The sequence below is a fragment of the Molossus molossus genome, unplaced genomic scaffold (assembly GCF_014108415.1).
Source record: "Molossus molossus isolate mMolMol1 unplaced genomic scaffold, mMolMol1.p scaffold_m16_p_27, whole genome shotgun sequence".
In the NCBI taxonomy this organism is placed as follows: domain Eukaryota; kingdom Metazoa; phylum Chordata; class Mammalia; order Chiroptera; family Molossidae; genus Molossus; species Molossus molossus.
The window spans coordinates 777,980-795,350 of record NW_023425363.1 but is presented as its reverse complement, the minus strand read 5'-3'; the positions used below and the strand labels follow the sequence as shown (position 1 = coordinate 795,350).

General features: G+C 51.4%; 1 protein-coding gene and 1 pseudogene across 4 annotated transcripts in view; one reads left to right on the top strand and one right to left on the bottom strand.

The window, feature by feature from the left end:
* Positions 1-17,371, bottom strand: part of TRPV2 (transient receptor potential cation channel subfamily V member 2) — a 31,660-nt gene that overhangs the window by 4,916 nt on the left and 9,373 nt on the right. For 2 of the 4 annotated variants that reach the window (XM_036278359.1, XM_036278360.1), the window contains exons 3-11: positions 10,816-11,043; positions 8,625-8,758; positions 7,111-7,404; positions 6,347-6,645; positions 4,722-4,895; positions 4,196-4,351; positions 3,547-3,642; positions 2,714-2,784; positions 2,046-2,211 (exon numbers count right to left, since the gene is read on the bottom strand). In XM_036278359.1, the coding sequence (XP_036134252.1) occupies positions 2,046-2,211; positions 2,714-2,784; positions 3,547-3,642; positions 4,196-4,351; positions 4,722-4,895; positions 6,347-6,645; positions 7,111-7,404; positions 8,625-8,758; positions 10,816-11,006 (1,581 nt within the window). In that variant the 5' untranslated portion in view covers positions 11,007-11,043. Of the gene's footprint in view, positions 1-2,045; positions 2,212-2,713; positions 2,785-3,546; positions 3,643-4,195; positions 4,352-4,721; positions 4,896-6,346; positions 6,646-7,110; positions 7,405-8,624; positions 8,759-10,815; positions 11,044-12,818; positions 13,079-17,371 lie in introns of those variants that run through there. The other 2 variants (XM_036278358.1, XM_036278361.1) reach the window with 2 other exon arrangements.
* On the top strand, positions 16,427-16,763 carry LOC118641223 (annotated as a pseudogene).

The window sequence follows — 17,371 nt, the reverse complement described above, 5'->3', positions numbered from 1 at the left end:
GCCTTAGCCTTGAGCATGGATTCCTATGTACACCACACACACGCACATACACGCACATGCGCATACACAGGGCCCTGAAGAGCTACATTGAGCCAATGGGTCTTTTAAAAATCGACATCAGATCATATAATTTTCCTGCTTAAAACCCTCCAGGCTCAAAAAAGTAAACAGAGTTACCATATGATTCAGCAATTTCACATCTGGGTGTATACCCAAAAGAACTAGAAACAGGAACTCAAATAGATACTTGTACACACCAATGTTCATAGCATTATTTATAATACCAAAAGGTGGAAGCAACCCAAGTGTCCATTTATGGGTGAAGGGATAAACACAATTTGGTATGTCCATATAATGGGATACTATTCAGTCTTAAAAATGAAGGAAATTCTGCCCTGGCCGGTTTGGCTCAGTGGTCAGTGTCAGCCTGCGGTCCAGAGAGACCCGGGTTTGGTTCCCGCTAAGGGCATGTACCTCGGTTGCAGTTTGTCCCCGGCCTTGGTTAGGTCATGAGGGTGGCAACCACTCGATGTGTCCCTTTCACATTGATGTTTCTCTCTCTCTCTTCCTCCCACTCTATCTGAACAAAAAATGGAAAAATGTCCTCGGGTGAGGATTAAAAAAAAAAAAAAGGAAGGAAATTCTGACACATGTCACAACATGGATGAGCCTTGAGAACACTATGCTGAATGAAATAAGCCAGTGACAAAAGGACAAGTGCTGTATAATTCCATTTACGTGAGGTGCCTAGAATACCTCATGTAAAACTCACAGAGACAGAAAGTAGAATGGTGGTTTCCTTGGGCTTGGGGAAGGAGATAGGGGCAGAGGGTCTGTTTGGTATAATGAAAGTTCTGTCGATGAGGATGGTGACAGTTGCACAACAATGTGAATGTGCTTAATGCCACTGGATTGTACATTTAAAAATGACTAGAATGGTAAATTTTATTATGTGTATTTTACCACAATTTTAAAAAATGTTAAAGCCTCCTAGGCCTCCAGACCTCTCCCTATGGCCAGCAATACCCCACACCCCAACTTTGTCTTCCTCACTCTCCCCAGCCTCCTCAGTCTGTCTCAAGCTCTCCAACCTTGTTCTGACTCCTGGCCTTTCTTTGCTGTTCTCTTTGTCTCGACTGCTTCTTCCTTGAGTCTACGCCAAATCATTCTTCAGGTCTCAGTCGTCACCTCTTCAAAGAGGCCTTGTAGACCACCCTATCTAAAGTGCTCTCTGGTCCGGCCAGTGTGGCTCAACGGTTGAGCATCAACCCATGTACCAGGAGGTCACCGGTTTGATTCCGGGTCAGGGCACACGCCCAGGTTGTAGGCCAAATCCCCAGGGGGGCCTGCAGGAGGTGGCCAATCGATGTTCTCTCTCATCGATGTTTCTATCTTTCTCTCCCTCTCCCTTCCTCTCTCAATCAATAAAGAAAAAAAATTTAAATAAATAAAGCGCCCTCTGCCTGATCATTCTCCATCACACTGTCCTATGTATTCCCTTGATAGAAATTAGCAGTGTGTGATGTTCACATCTGTTTTCTTAGTGCCTTCACTAAGTGTCCCTTATGAAAACATGAGCTTCAAAAGAGCAAGGACTTATTTTGTTAGTGAATAAAATAGTATATTCCCAACTCTTAGAACAGGACCTGGCCCACAGTAGGTACTTCCTAAACATTTGTTGAATAAATAAATAAACGCAGACACATCCATATGCCCAGATGTCCTCGAGCACAGGCACACAGTGAGCTTGTGTGCACAGTCCCTGCTCCTTCAGTGTGCAAGGATGCATGTGCTCCCATGTGGACACTTGGAAACACACATGTGGTATTTACTTACATATGCAGAGTGCAGACCCCTGAGAGGAAGTATGTGCACCCCCACATTCAGCACGTGTCTGGGTACATGATGCACATACTCATGTTCTCCTCCACCCAGGTTAGCTGTGGAAAAAGTCACCTGCCTGCTGAGGCCAAAAGCAGTCCCACTGGAGTGTGGTGTCCAGCCCTGCCCAGGCTGGTTGCAGCCGGGCCACCCCTGCCTCTCACCTTCTGGATCATGACGCTGTAGATGCCTGTGTGCTGGAAGCCTCGTGTGTAGTAGAGCAGGTTCAGCCAGCCTAGTACCAGTGAGGACACAAGCAGAGGCAGGTACCATTCAATGGCCAGGAAGCACAGCACCTGAGACAGCACTGTGAGCAGGGCCTGGACCAGGCTGTGTGGGGGGCAAGGACAGGGTCAGCTTGCAGGCCACTTGGCAAGACCCCATTAGCCCCCACTGGCCAATGCTGACCACCACCACCTCTCCCACTGCAGTCTGATGGATGAGAAGTGCTCCACCTGTCCGGGCTAGACCCAGTCAGAGCCTGAACTCCAAGCAAGTTACTCAGTGGGCTTCAGCTCTCTCCCCTGGAACATGGGGTAACAGTAATCATACCTGACTCACAGAGCATTGGGGAGGATTCAGTGAGAAGAGATGTACAAAGAGTTTAGTCTTCACTGGTGCATAGTGAGGGCTCAGTAAATGAGCTGTAAGGATGGGAGCTTAGAGAGCCCCAAGTTGGACAGCTGGACTCATGAGTTTGGCCTACCCTCTGGTCCCAACCCCCGGAGCTTCCCAGCCCTGGGTCCTCCCCTCTAAAGTCTGCTTGGTGCCCTCTGCCACAACCACCTCTCCCAGGCCTGAGATGAAGGAGGAGGAGTGAGGCCCCACATACAAGAGGATTTCAAAGTAGCTGTCCACGAAGGAGATCCAGATGAACAGACGGCGCCTCCAGAAGTACCACAGCTGTGGGGAGGGAAGACCAGCTGTGGAATGTGCTGCTCTCTGGGCCAGAGCACAGCCCTGCTGCAGAGTCTGCTTCCTGCCTTCTGGCCATGGGGAACCTCTTTTGACTTTTCAGAGAAGCTCATGAATTTTGCTGATAACTAAGAAAGATTAGGATCCCGCTTGCAGAAAGTGCAGCCACCCACAGACATAGAGGCAATGCTGGGCCTCCTGGTGCTGTGTGGGTCCAGGTGAACTACATAGGGTAAGGGGAGAGCTCCTTGCCTTCCCTCTCCCTGGCCTGCCGGGGACCACCCTGTACTCCGGCTAACTGGATTTGGTGCCCAGGTTCCACCTCCTCTGAGAGAGTCTCAGCGCCATGGCTCATGTCTCCTGCAAGCTTGCAGCATTTTCAGCTGAAGAGGCCCTGCTGGGAGAGTTGGGCTGAGCCTCGCCTGCTCCCATGTTCTGTGTTGTCCAAGTGAGAAATGCCCCAGCCCAGGGACCTGGGACGGGGGCTTCCAGTTCAATTTCCTGCCAAGGAATAAGAGGAGCCATTTTCTACCCCATGGGCACCCTAGAAAGTATGGTGGGGAGAGTAACCAGCCTCAGTAGGTGAGGCCTTCAACTACCCGGAGGCAGTTTGGAGTGGCATCGGTTGTCAGTTTCCCGTAAGTGAAGGTACTTGGTTCACTTCTCCAAGGCTCCTCATAGCAGAGCTCCAGATTTGCTCCTGAGTGAGCTGGGAGCCTCGTGAGATGGGGGAGCGGGAGGAGCCCTCACCTGGCCTAGGAGGAGGTAGAGTCCCCCGAGCAGGAGCAGGATGTGGCCCAGCAGCAGCATGGAGTTTCCAGCTGTCACTTTCATGGGGAGGGAGGCCTGTGAAGAGACACTCAGGTAGGCCCTAGGGTCCCCTCCCAACGCCCACCCTCCGAGAGCCAGAGCTGAGGGTCCATTCTGAGCTGTGGAGAAGTCACTTGGAGCAGCAGCAGGAACATGGACCCCAGGACAGGACCCCTGGATTCCAGTCTATCGTATGGAGCAGTTGTGAGAGTGGGATCAGAAGCCAGACTACCTGGGTTCAGACCCCGTCTCCACCACTTAGAGCCTGTGTGAGCCTGGATGAGTTGCCTAACCTCTCTGTGCCTCCCTTCCCTCAACTGCAAACTGGGGACAGTGGTTCATCATCTCAGATGGTTGCTGCGAAACTGAATTAAATAATACCTGTCAATCACTTAGAATAGTTCCTCACGCATGGCGCGCACTGTTATTCCTGCGGAGCCGGCACGCGCACTGTCGCCAGCCGGGTGAAAGCTGGAGTGTGTCCCTCTAGCAGTCGGGCCTCAGCACTAGTGTTGGCAGGATATGGGTGGGCCTCCCTAGGATATGCCCTGCCCCCACCCCCGTACCCCTGCCCTGGCCCCAGCCTTGCCTTTTCCAGGGCAGGCTGGTGGTAGACAACAGCAGTGAAGGCGAACATGTAGATTAAGTAACACAGGAAGTTGAAGAAGAACCTGGGGATGAGCAGGTCCCATTTCGCCTGCAGCAGTTTGTTCAGCGGCTCCAAAACCACCATTCGGTGTCGGTGCTGGGGTGGGAATGTGAGAGTCAGGGCACGTTCAGCAGGTGCACACAGGGGACCCACTCATATGGGCTCAATGCAAGGGCTGAGGGGGAGCCCCGAGTGACCCCTCCCCTCCTGCCTCCACACCACCCTCATGGCTGGGGAGTGACGGAGGGCCTCCCCTTCCATTCCAGAGCAGGTGCTGGCCAACATGAGCACCTCAGTGGTATGATCTCCGAGTCGGGTGTGGGCCCAATGGCCAGGGTCAGGACATGCAGCCACACCCCCACTGCACAAAAATAGGGTAAGGGAGGTCCAGCAGACAGCTGAGTTTCGGACCCTGCGGGAAGTGCCCTGGCCGGCCCCTACGCACACCCTGCCCTGACAAGCTCACCGGGCTTCTGCAATGAAAGGCGATGATCTCCAGCACGGAGTTCTCCTCCCAGCTGTCCACAGAGGCCAGGTCATATAGTGACACCCGGACAGGCCCGTAGCACCACTCAGTGAACTTTCGGGAAAGGGACTGGCATGGTCCTGGGAACTCTCGCTGCAGGATGTGTCTGAAAATCTGCAGGGCGGGTCACATGAGGCTGGCCTGCTTGGCCACCTCCCAGCACTGACTGGGAGTCTGGGAAATACTCAGTACTCTGCAGAACTGCCCACTGTCTGCAGAGCTGCAGCAGACACGTGCACACGCTCTGTAAACATGGGTCCTTGTGTACATACTCTTACATACATCCATACATGCTCAGCCACAGTGTAGACATTCCCACCCACCCACATATGCCCAGGCCAGTCAGCTAGCCTGCTTCTTTTTCCCCACTCCTGCCCCTTGGCCTCTTTCACGGACTCCTCACATGGTAGAGGGAACCCCAGGTTCCTTAAAACCTGTTGAGATCAGAGGCTATCAGCTACACCTGTGTGTGCCCTTCGGCGGTCAGAGTCCAGGGCTTTCAACAGAGCAGGCAAGGTCACTAGCCAGAACAGGTTAGGAAGTAACTTGGTTTCACAAATGAGAAATGGGAGAAAGGAAGAGCCAGACTGAGGAGCAGCTTCTGTAGGCCACACAGTGGCCACACAACCATGCCTCGAGACAACAAAAGGAGGTTCCCACACCCCAGGAGCCTTGGAGGGCAGAAATAAATTAGCAATAGTTCTACTTATGTTTATTTTTATCTTAGCCTTTTAAAATGCCTGTGTTCTGTGCTGCTCTTGGGGCTTTGTAAGCTACGTGGTCATGTAACCATGAAACGAGCCCCGGCAGTAGGTGAGACAACTGGCAAGCCGTGTAGAAGAGCTAAATCGTGTCTACTCTTTAAGCCAAAATGACTTCAAAGTTTTAGGCATTAAAAATGAAACCACAAAAGTCTGGATGAAAATATGGACATGGAGCATGGGCGGGCACACACACACGGTTATAGATAACCTTGTAGAAGGATTCAGTAACGAAACTGAAGAAAAGGATAATTGCAACTTGTATAGATAAAAATGTAACAATTCTATGTAGCGAAATACCATAAAAATGTTTAATGGTGAACTGGGAGAAAATTTTGCAACTGTTAAAGAAAATGCTAACATGTTCAGTATAAAGGACCCTTACCAATCAAGATAAAGAAAACCTAACAGCAAGCCTAATAGCAGAGTAGGCAAGGATATGAAAAGATTGTCTTCTAATCAAGAAACCCAAATGACATTTTTTATAAAATCCCTGTGTTTTATTGAAACTTACGTAATTTTATTAACCGATGTCACCCAATAAATTCAATTAAAAATAAATTAAATAGAAAAAAATCTGTTTTATAATGTAATATATTAGTTCAGTAGTTCAGATATAGCTTATCAATAAACACACCTACTAGAGGTGCATGCTGAAAATGTTCTCCCTAATAGGAATGTTCAGTTGAAAAGTGGGGAGAACACTGATCTAGACCACCACCCCAGGCTTTTTCTGCATAAATCTCAGGATGAGACCTGCTGCTTCCTGGACAGGTGGGAAGAGGAAGGGGACCAGCAGCTCACCTCCATTTTGCCCTCCTTGGCAGCCAGCTTCAGGGGCGTGAGGCCCTGCAGATTGGGGATGTTCTCAAGCTGTACCGTGGGGCAGAGACGGGCCCCAGCTTGGAGGAGCCCATCGTACATGGAGATCACCAGCGCACTATTCTCAGCTGAGTTGTCTGCAATCATCACCAACGCGTGCAGGACTGTGTTGCCCAGTGAGTCGGCAGCCTGCAGGCTGGCAGGCTGGTGTGGGTTCTCCAGGAGGTAGTTCACCACATCCCACTGCTTGGTGCATGCCGCCAGAGAGAGGGGCAGCTCACCTGGGGGCCAGGGAAGCAGCATGGGCCTCAGGCCTGCCAGCTTTCACCTGCCTACTCCTCACACTCCTTGGGCAGGTCAGGCACCCTTGGGAAAGGACGGAGTGCTGCCTTGGGGTTCCCGGCCCCATTTAGGGCAGCTGTGCCTTCTCCTGTGAGCACTGGTAAAGGCCACCATGTCGGTTCTGATATAAGGGCGAGGGCAACACACTCTTTACCATCTAAGGGAGCAGAACAGGAGCCAACCACCAGGGTCCAGGCTTGGGTATGTGGCAAGCCTCCTTGGCCAGACAAGGACAAACATCTCTTAAGACAAACTGCTTCTGCAGGCAGCCTAGTGGTTAGAGGCATGGGCCTCAGGGTTAGACAGAACTGGTTTTAAGGGCCAGCTTTACCACCCATTAACCATGACAGCCCACCCTTCCACCCCTGCCCCATGCCTCAATTTAATCAAGAAAGACTCCTCACCAAAATAAAAACAAGTCCCTTGGCTTTTCTTCTGGAAGAAGTGGCCACAGGCCCGGGCATGCACGTCCGCGCCATTCTCCACCAGAAGCTTCACACACTGCAGGCTCCTCTTCTCGATGGCGATGTGCAGGGCACTGTGGCCTTGGTAGTACTCATCTGTGCACTGGGCATTGACCAGGGGCCTGGGGTTGCCAGAGTCCCGGTCGATCTGCAGCAGCGGCAGGATGCAGGCGTTGGCTCCATCCTGAAGGTTCAGCAGGGCCTTCATCAGGCATGTCTTCCCTGTGGAGCCCTCTGTGGGAGAAGGGGAGGGAAAGGGCCACGAGGGTGCTTAAACCTGGAGCAGCTGGGCTGCCTGCCAGCCTGTAGAGTGAGCCCAGGCTCCAAAGTACTGTTTGGGAGGATAAAGAAAGATGGCCACACATGACCGGTGGAAGCACAACCCTGATGTAGGGTATTAAGGCTTCAGAGGCTACCACTTCTGCCCTAGAAATTGTTCTAAGACATAATCTGTCATATGTGCAACGTTGTCTATGCGATAACATTCGAGCAGTGTTTGTTAAGTGGCTTCCCCACTTAATGGCTCTGTCTCCTCAGTCAAGTCACTTGGCCATTCTTAGGCTCAGTTTTCCTCACTGCAAAATGGGAATGTTCCAGGGTTATTGTAAGGATCAAATGGAATTATATACAAAATGCTGAGCACACAGAGGGCCTGGCACACAGTATATTGAGGCCAAAAACTACAAACAACCTAAACAACCATCAGTAAGAAATTAATGAAATTATGCTAAATCTACAAAATAGAAAACTCTGCAGTTATAAAATGGCCAAGTTGGAGGTATACATACTGCAAAGTGCTACAAGATGCAGTAAGTAGGGGAAAAGCACATTACAAATTAGTGTATATGGTGTGACCCCATTTATGCAGATATACACCTACCATATTTAACCACTTTGAAAAGGTGTATCCCAAATCATTGACAAGGGTCCAGAATGACAGACTTTTTACCCTCAGCTTTATACATTTCATCAGCATTTGAATCTTCTAGCATGCACATGCCATTTTCCTGGTCAGCCCAAACAATAAAGACATTTAGATTTTAGCAAAGAATGCCCTGACATGGGTGAAGTATGTGATATGTGTATTATATCTTAACAATGCTATTATTTAAAAGATGAAAGAAAGAAAGGATGAAAGGAAGAAAAGAAAGAAAGAGAGGGGGAAAGAGAGAGTAATCATTGAGGATGCCCACAGGTGTCTCTTTGGCCAGGAGCCAGTGAGGGGGTTGGAAGTGCAGGCGCAGCCATGATGGTGAGGTAAGCAGGAGTCCTTGGCTCTGTCAGCAGGCCCCCTGCAGCCATTCCAGCAGGAGGAGTGGCTGCTAAGAACACTCCTTAAAAAAAGAAAAGAAAAGAAAGCACCTGCCCCTCGTCTCCAGACCCTGGCCCAGGCCCACCCAGCCAGCATCTCAGCACAGCTAGCAGGAGAGTCTCTGGCCAAAGGGCAGGCTTACCTGTGTATTCTGAGTCGGTGAGGTACTTGCTGGTACGGCGCAGGTACTCTGGCAGCCCAGCCAGATCCTTGGGCACACCCCGGGCAACCACACTGAAGAGCCGGTCGCGGTCAAAGCGGTTTGGGTCCGGCTGGCTGTAGGAATGTGGTTTGTGACTGGTGTTGTACAGAAAGCCACGGGCCCCAGGAAACTCCCCATCCCAGGGAACCTGTTCAGGAAGCCCTGTGAGCACTGTATGCCCCATAGATCCAGGAGCCCCATGAGACTCTGCCTCCTAGAACAAACCAAGGAGACCTCAAGATCTCAGAGCCCCAGGAGTGGGGATGGGGGTGCTGTCCAGGGCATCTTGGTGGCTCCAGGCATCACAGATATTTCCCAGCATGGGTGCTTATCATTTTCCAGGCTCACTGTTGCACAGGGTGGATTTTAGCAGAGGAACTTGTCATGGTGCCTGAGCTAGAGTCCAGGTCAAGACAGGGCTAAAGGAGGTGCCCATAGACTGTTAGGGGCTATGTGCATGCTGGTCTTGTCAAAGGAATCAAGAAAAGCCTCTCCTCCTCTCAGACACCATTTATGGACAACTAATAAAGTAGTATCTGCACTTCAGCCCCGGGGTCAGGAATCACTACGTTCTCTTTTAGACAAACAAGAAAATAAAGTTACTTCCCCAAAGTCACACAATGCAAAACCCGGAGCTCCCATGAGGCCTGTCTAACTCCAGACTGTGACTCCTAACCCCAGAGAGACTCTGGGCAGACAGGTTTCTCAGAGACAAATGGACCCAGTACCTACCAGATGCTCACTGGAGTTTCACTGAGAAACCACGCTTCTGGGAAAGGCCCCACAGTGGCCTTACAGTTCTTCAGAATCTATCAGCGGTCTGCTGAGAGGGAAGAGGTAGGAGTACCCCTCCTGGGCATGTCACTATCCAGAGACAAGCTCATCCCTGGGCTCCTGGCACCATGACCAGCAGATATGAAGGAAGAGACAAAGGGAACTATTTGACACTATGGGGACCCTCAGGTCCTAGCTTCACAACTCCTGTTGAATGGGCTGGCCAACCAAGTAATGGTTGGCAACTATGACAGTTGGGATCAGTTGTTTTAAACCACACCCACTGACTGAAGGGGCCAGGCCCTGCCTCCTCCACACCGGAAGCTGCCTATCTGCCTGGCCTGGCCAGATACACCATCATGTGCCCAGCAGACCACGCAGCCACAATGTGACCAAGAGGGCTCTGCAGCTGACTAAGAAGCCCTGTGGGGAGTGCAGACATGGGAAGTATCTATTTAGACAAAGTACTTCCTTTCTCAGGGTGACATCAGTCTTTGGGTAGGGAAGCCCCACAAGGGCACAGATTGAGACACCAAGGCATCAAGGAGCCCATTCTGCCTGTTGGGCACGCTGCTCAGCTCCCAAAAGCCTTACACACAACCTCTCCTGCCTTGGTCCGAATCTGGCTGTGGTCCTCCAGCACAAACAGTATGGGGGCTCTGGGCTGGGAGTCATAGGAGGAAAGAAGGGGCCTGCCAGAGTCCCACCTGGACCATGTGGATTCTCCTGGTCAGACCTTGTATATCAGATGTCACACTGTGGAGATACCAGATGCACACCCCCCCCCCCACCACCACCACCACCAACATACCCACAGGGCTGGAAGTGTCACTCCTGGCAAGAGTGGGCTCACACAGTCTGAATTGGTAGAAATCACAGGAGAATCAAAGTGAAGATGACTCCTGGTAGAAGCCTAATGTCCATACTTCCAAAAGTCTGCACCCCTTGGTTGACATGTTCAGTCTTGGAGCAGAACCCAGGAATTCCTGGGACATCTTCAGATGCCCTTGACTCTCTCTTGGACTGGAGTGTGGATCCTGCTACCATCTGTCACAGGGACCATGGCAGTGAGGGCCAAGGCATAAACTGGGATGCATGGGTCAGGGGAGTACCTGGAGCTGGAAGAGTATGTTCCGAAGAAGAAGAACATGACCTCGGAAGGCAGAAGGCCAAGAACAGGGAAGGTTTGGGAAGGAGCAATGCCAGAGAGCAGAGCAGAGTGCAGCCTGTCAGGCCCAGGAGCTATCACAGCCAGACTGAGGAACCCACAGGCTGTGGGGAAGGGGCACCGGATCCACACCTGGTGCTCTGATGGAAGGGAGGGACCCCTGGGCTGAACCCCCATTTTCTGCCTCACCTGGCACCTGCTTTCTTTCGGTAGTTGAGGTTCACTTTGATCTGAGGGGAGAACTTCTTGTCCTCAGCCTGGAACTGTGACTCCATGGGGGGCGGCACATCCCCGCTGCCCAGCTTTCCTCTGTCCACATCCTCTTGGCCTCCATCAAATGTCTCCAGCCTGAAAGCAGGGGGGCTGGAAGGCGAGGTCATCCTGAAGGGTGGAGGCTGCTCTGTCTAGCCGGAACCTCTGTGGAGACAGAGATGGCAGAGGCCCCTCCTTCCTCCCAGCCCAGGTAGGGGTAGGAGGTTTGGGCTGCTGAAAGAGATTTAGAAGCTGAGTACTATTAGACCCACCCACTGTGTGGAGCTCAGCCCAACAGGGGTGGGCTGGGGCTGAGAGGAAGTAGGAAGGCCAGGGTGAGGAGAGGAAGGTGAGTTCTGCTGTGAGGATGGCACAGTGTCCTGGAATAGGGTAGGAACAGGGACCCAACAGGTTTGCCTCTCTGACTGTCTTACAGGAAGGGGCTATGATTGTCCCTGACTTTCCCTCCAGGACTTACTGACATCCAGAGGCCGCAGCCCCTGGTCTGGGGGTAACAAACATTTGCATCAACAGCACAACCTTGCTTTACCAAGACATTTTGCCTACAGGTTGATATTCACAACAGATAAAAGTGCAGTTGTGCCCTGGGCAGTTTGGCTCAGCGGTTAGAGGGTTGGCCTGCGGCCTAGAGAGACCTGGAGAGACCTGGGTTCCTTTCCCACTAAGGGCATGTACCTCAGTTACAGTTTGTTCCTGGCCCTGGCTGGGTCATGTGGGTGGTAGCTACTCGATGTGTCCCTTTCACACAGCTGTTTCTCTCTCTCTCTCTCCCTCCCTCCCACTCTATCTGAACAAAATATCAAAAAATGTCCTCGGGTGAGGATTAAAAAAAAAGTGCAGTTGTGGGCTGGGAACAGGTCACTCAATCTTTCACCACAGAAGGGGCACTCTGGGGGAAGACCGTTGGAAAACCACTGGTGTATCAAAGCCCTCGTTTTGCTGCCAGAACAACTAACACTCAAAAAGGGGAAGTGACTTTCCCAAGGTGACTAGCTATTGGCAGAGCCCAGACTAAAACCACCTCAGCCTTCCTCTTCAGTTCTCAAAGTCTTTGGGGGCCATCTATGCTTTTCGGGTTGACTCATCTCAGAAGGCATTGAATGCCACCTCTCTGTGCCTTCGGATCTCTTGGGGCCTCAGAGTGCGGAGGGCGACCCCTCCACGGCTGCCCAAGCTCCCTCTGACAGCAGGCCCCACGCGGGCTTGGAAGCTCAGCTGACAGCACCACTGAGCCTCCCAGGCGAACCGAAACCACAGCCTCCACTGCAAGAGCTACAGCGGGGAGAGGCAGGGTTGGAAGTCCCTGTGCTCCTCAGTGGGAAGAAGCAGAAAGAAAAGCAAGAATCAGAGATGGATGGGTGGGGAGACAGCAGGGTGGGAGGAGTGGGGGCAGGGAGCCGCAAGAGCACAGGAATGAGGAGAGAAGGGTGGGAAGTGGGGAGGGTGAGATGGTGGCAGGGCTGGGGGCCCACTCCGTCCAGCTTCAGGCTCCCACAGCCCTGGGGTATTTGGGTGGAGAACTTTCCCACAGAAGCAAGGGAGGCTGGGACCTGGCTGACGGCCACAAAATGCAATTTAGATGCACCATCTTTCTGCCCACCCTGGGGTGTCATTCTGGGGACAGACACCCTTTAGCCTGGCCTAGGTCCCCACCCCACCCCATTCTGCTCCCTGGCTGCCGCACAGCCCACCCTCCCAAACCTCAACAGCAAAAGCTGTCAGCGCAGCCCCTGGCCCGCGCAGCTCCCGCCCCGCGCAGCCCCTGCCCCGCGCAGCCCCACCCACCCTGGCCGGGAGGGAAGAGTCTAGGAGCCCCACGCAGACCCCGCCTCGACCGGGAAGCAAGGAGCCTACTCGGGTAACCCGCTCCAATCATTCACGGTCAGGCTCGGGGACCCCGGAACTGCCCCCCGACTTACCCGCACGGCTGAGCTGGGGCGTGAGTGCCTGGGGCGAGAGGAAGTGAAGCAGGGAGGGGCCCGGAGCGCTGACAGCCCGGAGCCTCAGCACCTCCCCAGGCTGCTCCGAGCTCCAGCTAGTGGGCCGTGGTCTCTGCGTGTTCCGCACCCGGAGCCCGCCCGGCCAGCCCGCGTGGTGGGGAGTGGGGATCAATTCCCCTGTCGGGACAGGCTAGCCATCAGGGACTGACCATCTGGACCACTGGCCACACCCTGCTGTCAGGAGGACCCGCCCTGCCTCCCCACCCCCACCACTGCTGCCTCGCCACTGAGGCCATATATGGGGGTGGGGGCTGTCAGAGACAGCCCCTGGGTGCTGGGGCCTTACCTCTGCCGGGAGCTGGTATGGGTGGGGGAGTCTTCCTCGACTACTCTGACATCTATCCCTCCCCTTCCTCACCACATGCCTCCTAAAAGCTATGTGACTCAGACTGGAAACTAGGTGACCCATCACGACAGAGAGAGCTGCTGTGGATGGTCGAGAGGAGAGGGAGAGGGTGAGGGGGGAGAGGGTGAGGGGGGAAAGGGTGAGGGGAGGAGAGGGTGAGGGGAGGAGAGGGTGAGGGGGGAAAGGGTGAGGGGAGGAGAGGGTGAGGGGAGGAGAGGGTGAGGGGAGGAGAGGGTGAGGGGGGAGAGGGTGAGGGGAGGAGAGGGTGAGGGGGGGGAGAGGGTGAGGGGGGAGAGGGTGAGGGGAGGAGAGGGTGAGGAGCTGGGAGGGAAGGAGAAGGGAGAAGCCAGAAGCTGTAGAGTGGGAGAGGAAAGGAAGGGGAGGGGAGGGGAGGGAAAGGGGTGAGGGGAAAGGAAGGGGAGGGGAGGGGAGAAGCCAGAAGCTGGAGAGGAGCTGGAGAGGAGTGGGAGAGGGGAGGCAGGAAAGAGGAGAGGGAGGGAGGGCAGTGGAAGAGGAGTAGCTCAGCCTAACACATGCCCCTAGGAATGCACTCCATCCACCCACTTAACAGTGTGAAGGGACTTCCTACCTCCTGGGGCCTCCCCCAGGCCCCTATCTAGGGGCACAGAAGACTCCAGGCTTCCATCTGGACTGCCCTGGTCTGGACTCAACCTTGTGTCTTGGGGACACAACCACCATCCAAATTGCCCTAGAATACCTCCCTCTCCCTCACCCTCCTACACACACACACACACACACACACACACACACACGACAAATTTAGCAAATTTATCTCTCTGTCTGGTTGGAGCCACTGTCATCTCTCCCCTGGGAGACTGCAACCACCTCCCAACTGGTCTTCACTCCTGCTCCACCCTCACCCTCATAATCCATTCTCTTTACAACAAGTAGGTCTTCCAAAAATGAAAACCAGATCACCTCATTCCCCAGCTTAACTGCCTCACCCCCAACCAATGGTTTCCCCGGGTGCTTAGAATAAAGTGCAGATGCCACACCACAACCTTGTACATCCTGAGTGCCCTTCTCCATCACTACCTTCATCTCTCATCGCAACCTTGTTACACTCTAGACCTTGCTATCAATATGGTCGTCACATCCACAGGTTATTTAAACTTAAATTAATTAAAATAAAATTAAACATTCAGTTCTACAGTCACATTAGCTACTTTTCAAATGTTCAATACTCAGTCACATGTGGTTGGTTAGTGACTATCATCTTGCATAGCACAGATATAGAAGTTTTCCATCATCATAGAGAATTCTGTTGGACAGCACTGTTCTAGATAGTTCTAAATATTCTGAACACATTTTAGTCTCTCTTCTGTTGCCTCTGAGCCTTTGCACAAGCTGTTCCATCTGCCAGGAACATCCCCCCACCTCTACACACACACATATACACACACACACACACACACAACCCTTGCCCCAACCAACTCCTACTCACCTGTTACCTCTCCATTTAAAACATCACTTTCCCACCTGGCCAGTGTGGCTCAATGGATTGAGCGTTGGCCCATGGACTGAAAGGTCCGGTCCCAGTTTGATTCCCAGTCAGGGCACATGCCCAGTTCGTAGGCTTGATCCCCAATAGGGAGCATGCAAGAGGCAGCCGATCCATGTTTCTCTCTCACATCAATATTTCTCTCTCTCTCTCTCGTCCTCTCTCTCTCAACAAACAAACAAACAAACCTATTTTAAAAACAATTAAAACATCACTTTCCCTGGGTAGCCTGTCCTAGACCCTGAACGGAGTAGGAAGTCCTCAACTACATGTTCCCATAACTCATTATTTATTATTGTCAACATTTATTAATTGTCTGGCTTCACTCTTTAACAATAATAAATGCCTACTGAGACTTCACTGTGTGCCAGACACTATGTTAAGTGCTTTACATTTAGCTCTCAGTAACTTCATTTCACAGATGAGGAAACTGAGGCTAGGCAAGGCCACATGGCTGGGATTCAAATCTAGAACCACATCCTTACCCACCAAGCTCTCAAAGGGGTGAGATCATGCTTTATTTTGCTGTATCCCAGCACCCAGGTGGTGCATAATAAGACTTTACTGTACTCATGGGGGAAAAAAATGAAGAATAAGTGGAGACCCTCAAGTCCTTCAGAGGCATCACCACATCAGGTGACAATGACAATTGGGCAAACAAAAGCCTCAAATGCAAAAGCAGCTGTAAAATGTCCTCAGATCAGTAGCCATCGGGAAAATCCAAAACTACTATGAGATACCACTTCACACCCACTAGGATGGCCAGAATAAATTTTTTAAAAAAGATAATTAAAAGTGTCAGTGAGGATGTGGAGAAATTGGAATTTCTCATGTACTGCTAGTGGATTGTAAAATGGTGCAGTCACTTCGGAAGAGTTTGGCTGTTCCTCCAAAGGTTAAACAGAGAGTTAGCATATGCAATTCCACTCAGGTATGTACTCAAAAGAAATGGAAACATGTCCACACAGCACTCGTACACAAATGTTTACAGCAGCATTATTCATAACAGCTGAGTGGAAAAACCCCAAATGTCCATTAACTGATAAATGGATAAATAAAATGTGGTCTCTCCATACAATGGGATATTATTCAGACATTAAAAAGGAATGAAGTACTGATATAAGTTACAACATGGATAAGCCTTTAAAAAATTAGACTAAGTGCCTGGTAGGTGTGGTTCAGTGGTTGAGTATCTACCCATGCACCAAGAGGCTGCCAGTTCGATTCCTGGTCAGGGCACATGCCCAGGTTGTGGACCCAATCCCCAGTTGGGGTCATGCAGGAGATGGCAAATCAATGTTCTCTCTCATCGATTTTTCTATCTCTCCCTCCCTCTCCCCTCTTCTTTCTCTAAAAATCAATAGTGAAAGAAGCCAGTCACAAAAGATCTCATATTGCATAATTTTATTTATATGAAATGTTCAGAATAGGGAAATCTATGGAGAGTAGATTAATGGCTGCCTAGGGCAAGAGGATCTGGGAAGAAATGGAGTACTAATGGGTACAGGGTTTCTTGAGGTGATGAAAATGTTCTAAATTTGATTGTGATGGTGGTTGTGCAACCTTGTAAACATACTAAAGACCTCACAGGCCACACATCCCAGCCAGCTGAGCCTTCCTGCCATGCCTCCGGCCAAGGTTTTAACAAACCTCACCAAAATGCAGTCTCAAATGTAACAGGCCATAGAAACCATGAAGTTCATGGTTCACAGATTTGTTGTGGGTAAAGGCTACTTAACAAAGGAGGATCTTGAGTACTCATGGAAAAAGAGTTCCCTGGATTTTTGGAAAATCAAAACAACTCTCAGGCTTGACAAAATAATAAAGTTACCTAGACCAGTGCTGAGACAGCAGAGTGTCTTCCCAGAGCTTCTTTTCACTAATTGCTGGGCTCATCATCGTGTGCAATGACTATTTTGTAGCACACACATAGAAGGGAAAGAAGTGGGCAGCACTGAGCAATTTCTCCGGTCCTGGGAAGAGTTCTCCCATATGATCGCCCAAAGAATCTCTGCCCCACAACTTCCCCTGTATGAGGATTTCATGACCAGACTGAGATCCCTAGAAAACATACAAATAAAATCTCACTCTCATTTGACAAGAGAAAGAAAAGCCAATTAAAACCAGAGAAGCAGCCTGGCCAGTGTGGCTCAACGGTTGAGCCTCTCCCTTGCAGGAATGCCTGGAAGCGACAGGAGCCATCCTAGAGGAGCTACAGAAACTGGGTTACCGAGTGTCAGTCAAAAAGGCTCAACTATGCACACAGGAGGCAATCTACCTAGGATACCAACTAAAGGAAGGTAAGAGGTCCCTCTGGAACAACAGAATTGAGGCCATCCTCCGGATCCCAAATCCAGCCACCAAGAGACAGGTACGAGAATTCCTAGGGGCTGTTGCATATTGCCGACTATGGATTTTAGGCTTTGCAGAAATAGCAAAACCGCTGTATTCCAGCACTGAGGGAAAGGGCACTGAACTTATTTGGACTGAGACAGAAGAAAAGGCATTTGAGGAACTCAAAAGGGCCCTAACCTCAGCTCCAGCCCTAGTCTTACCAGACATTACCCAGCCTTTCCAGCTCTTTGTAGCTGAAACAAGGGGAAT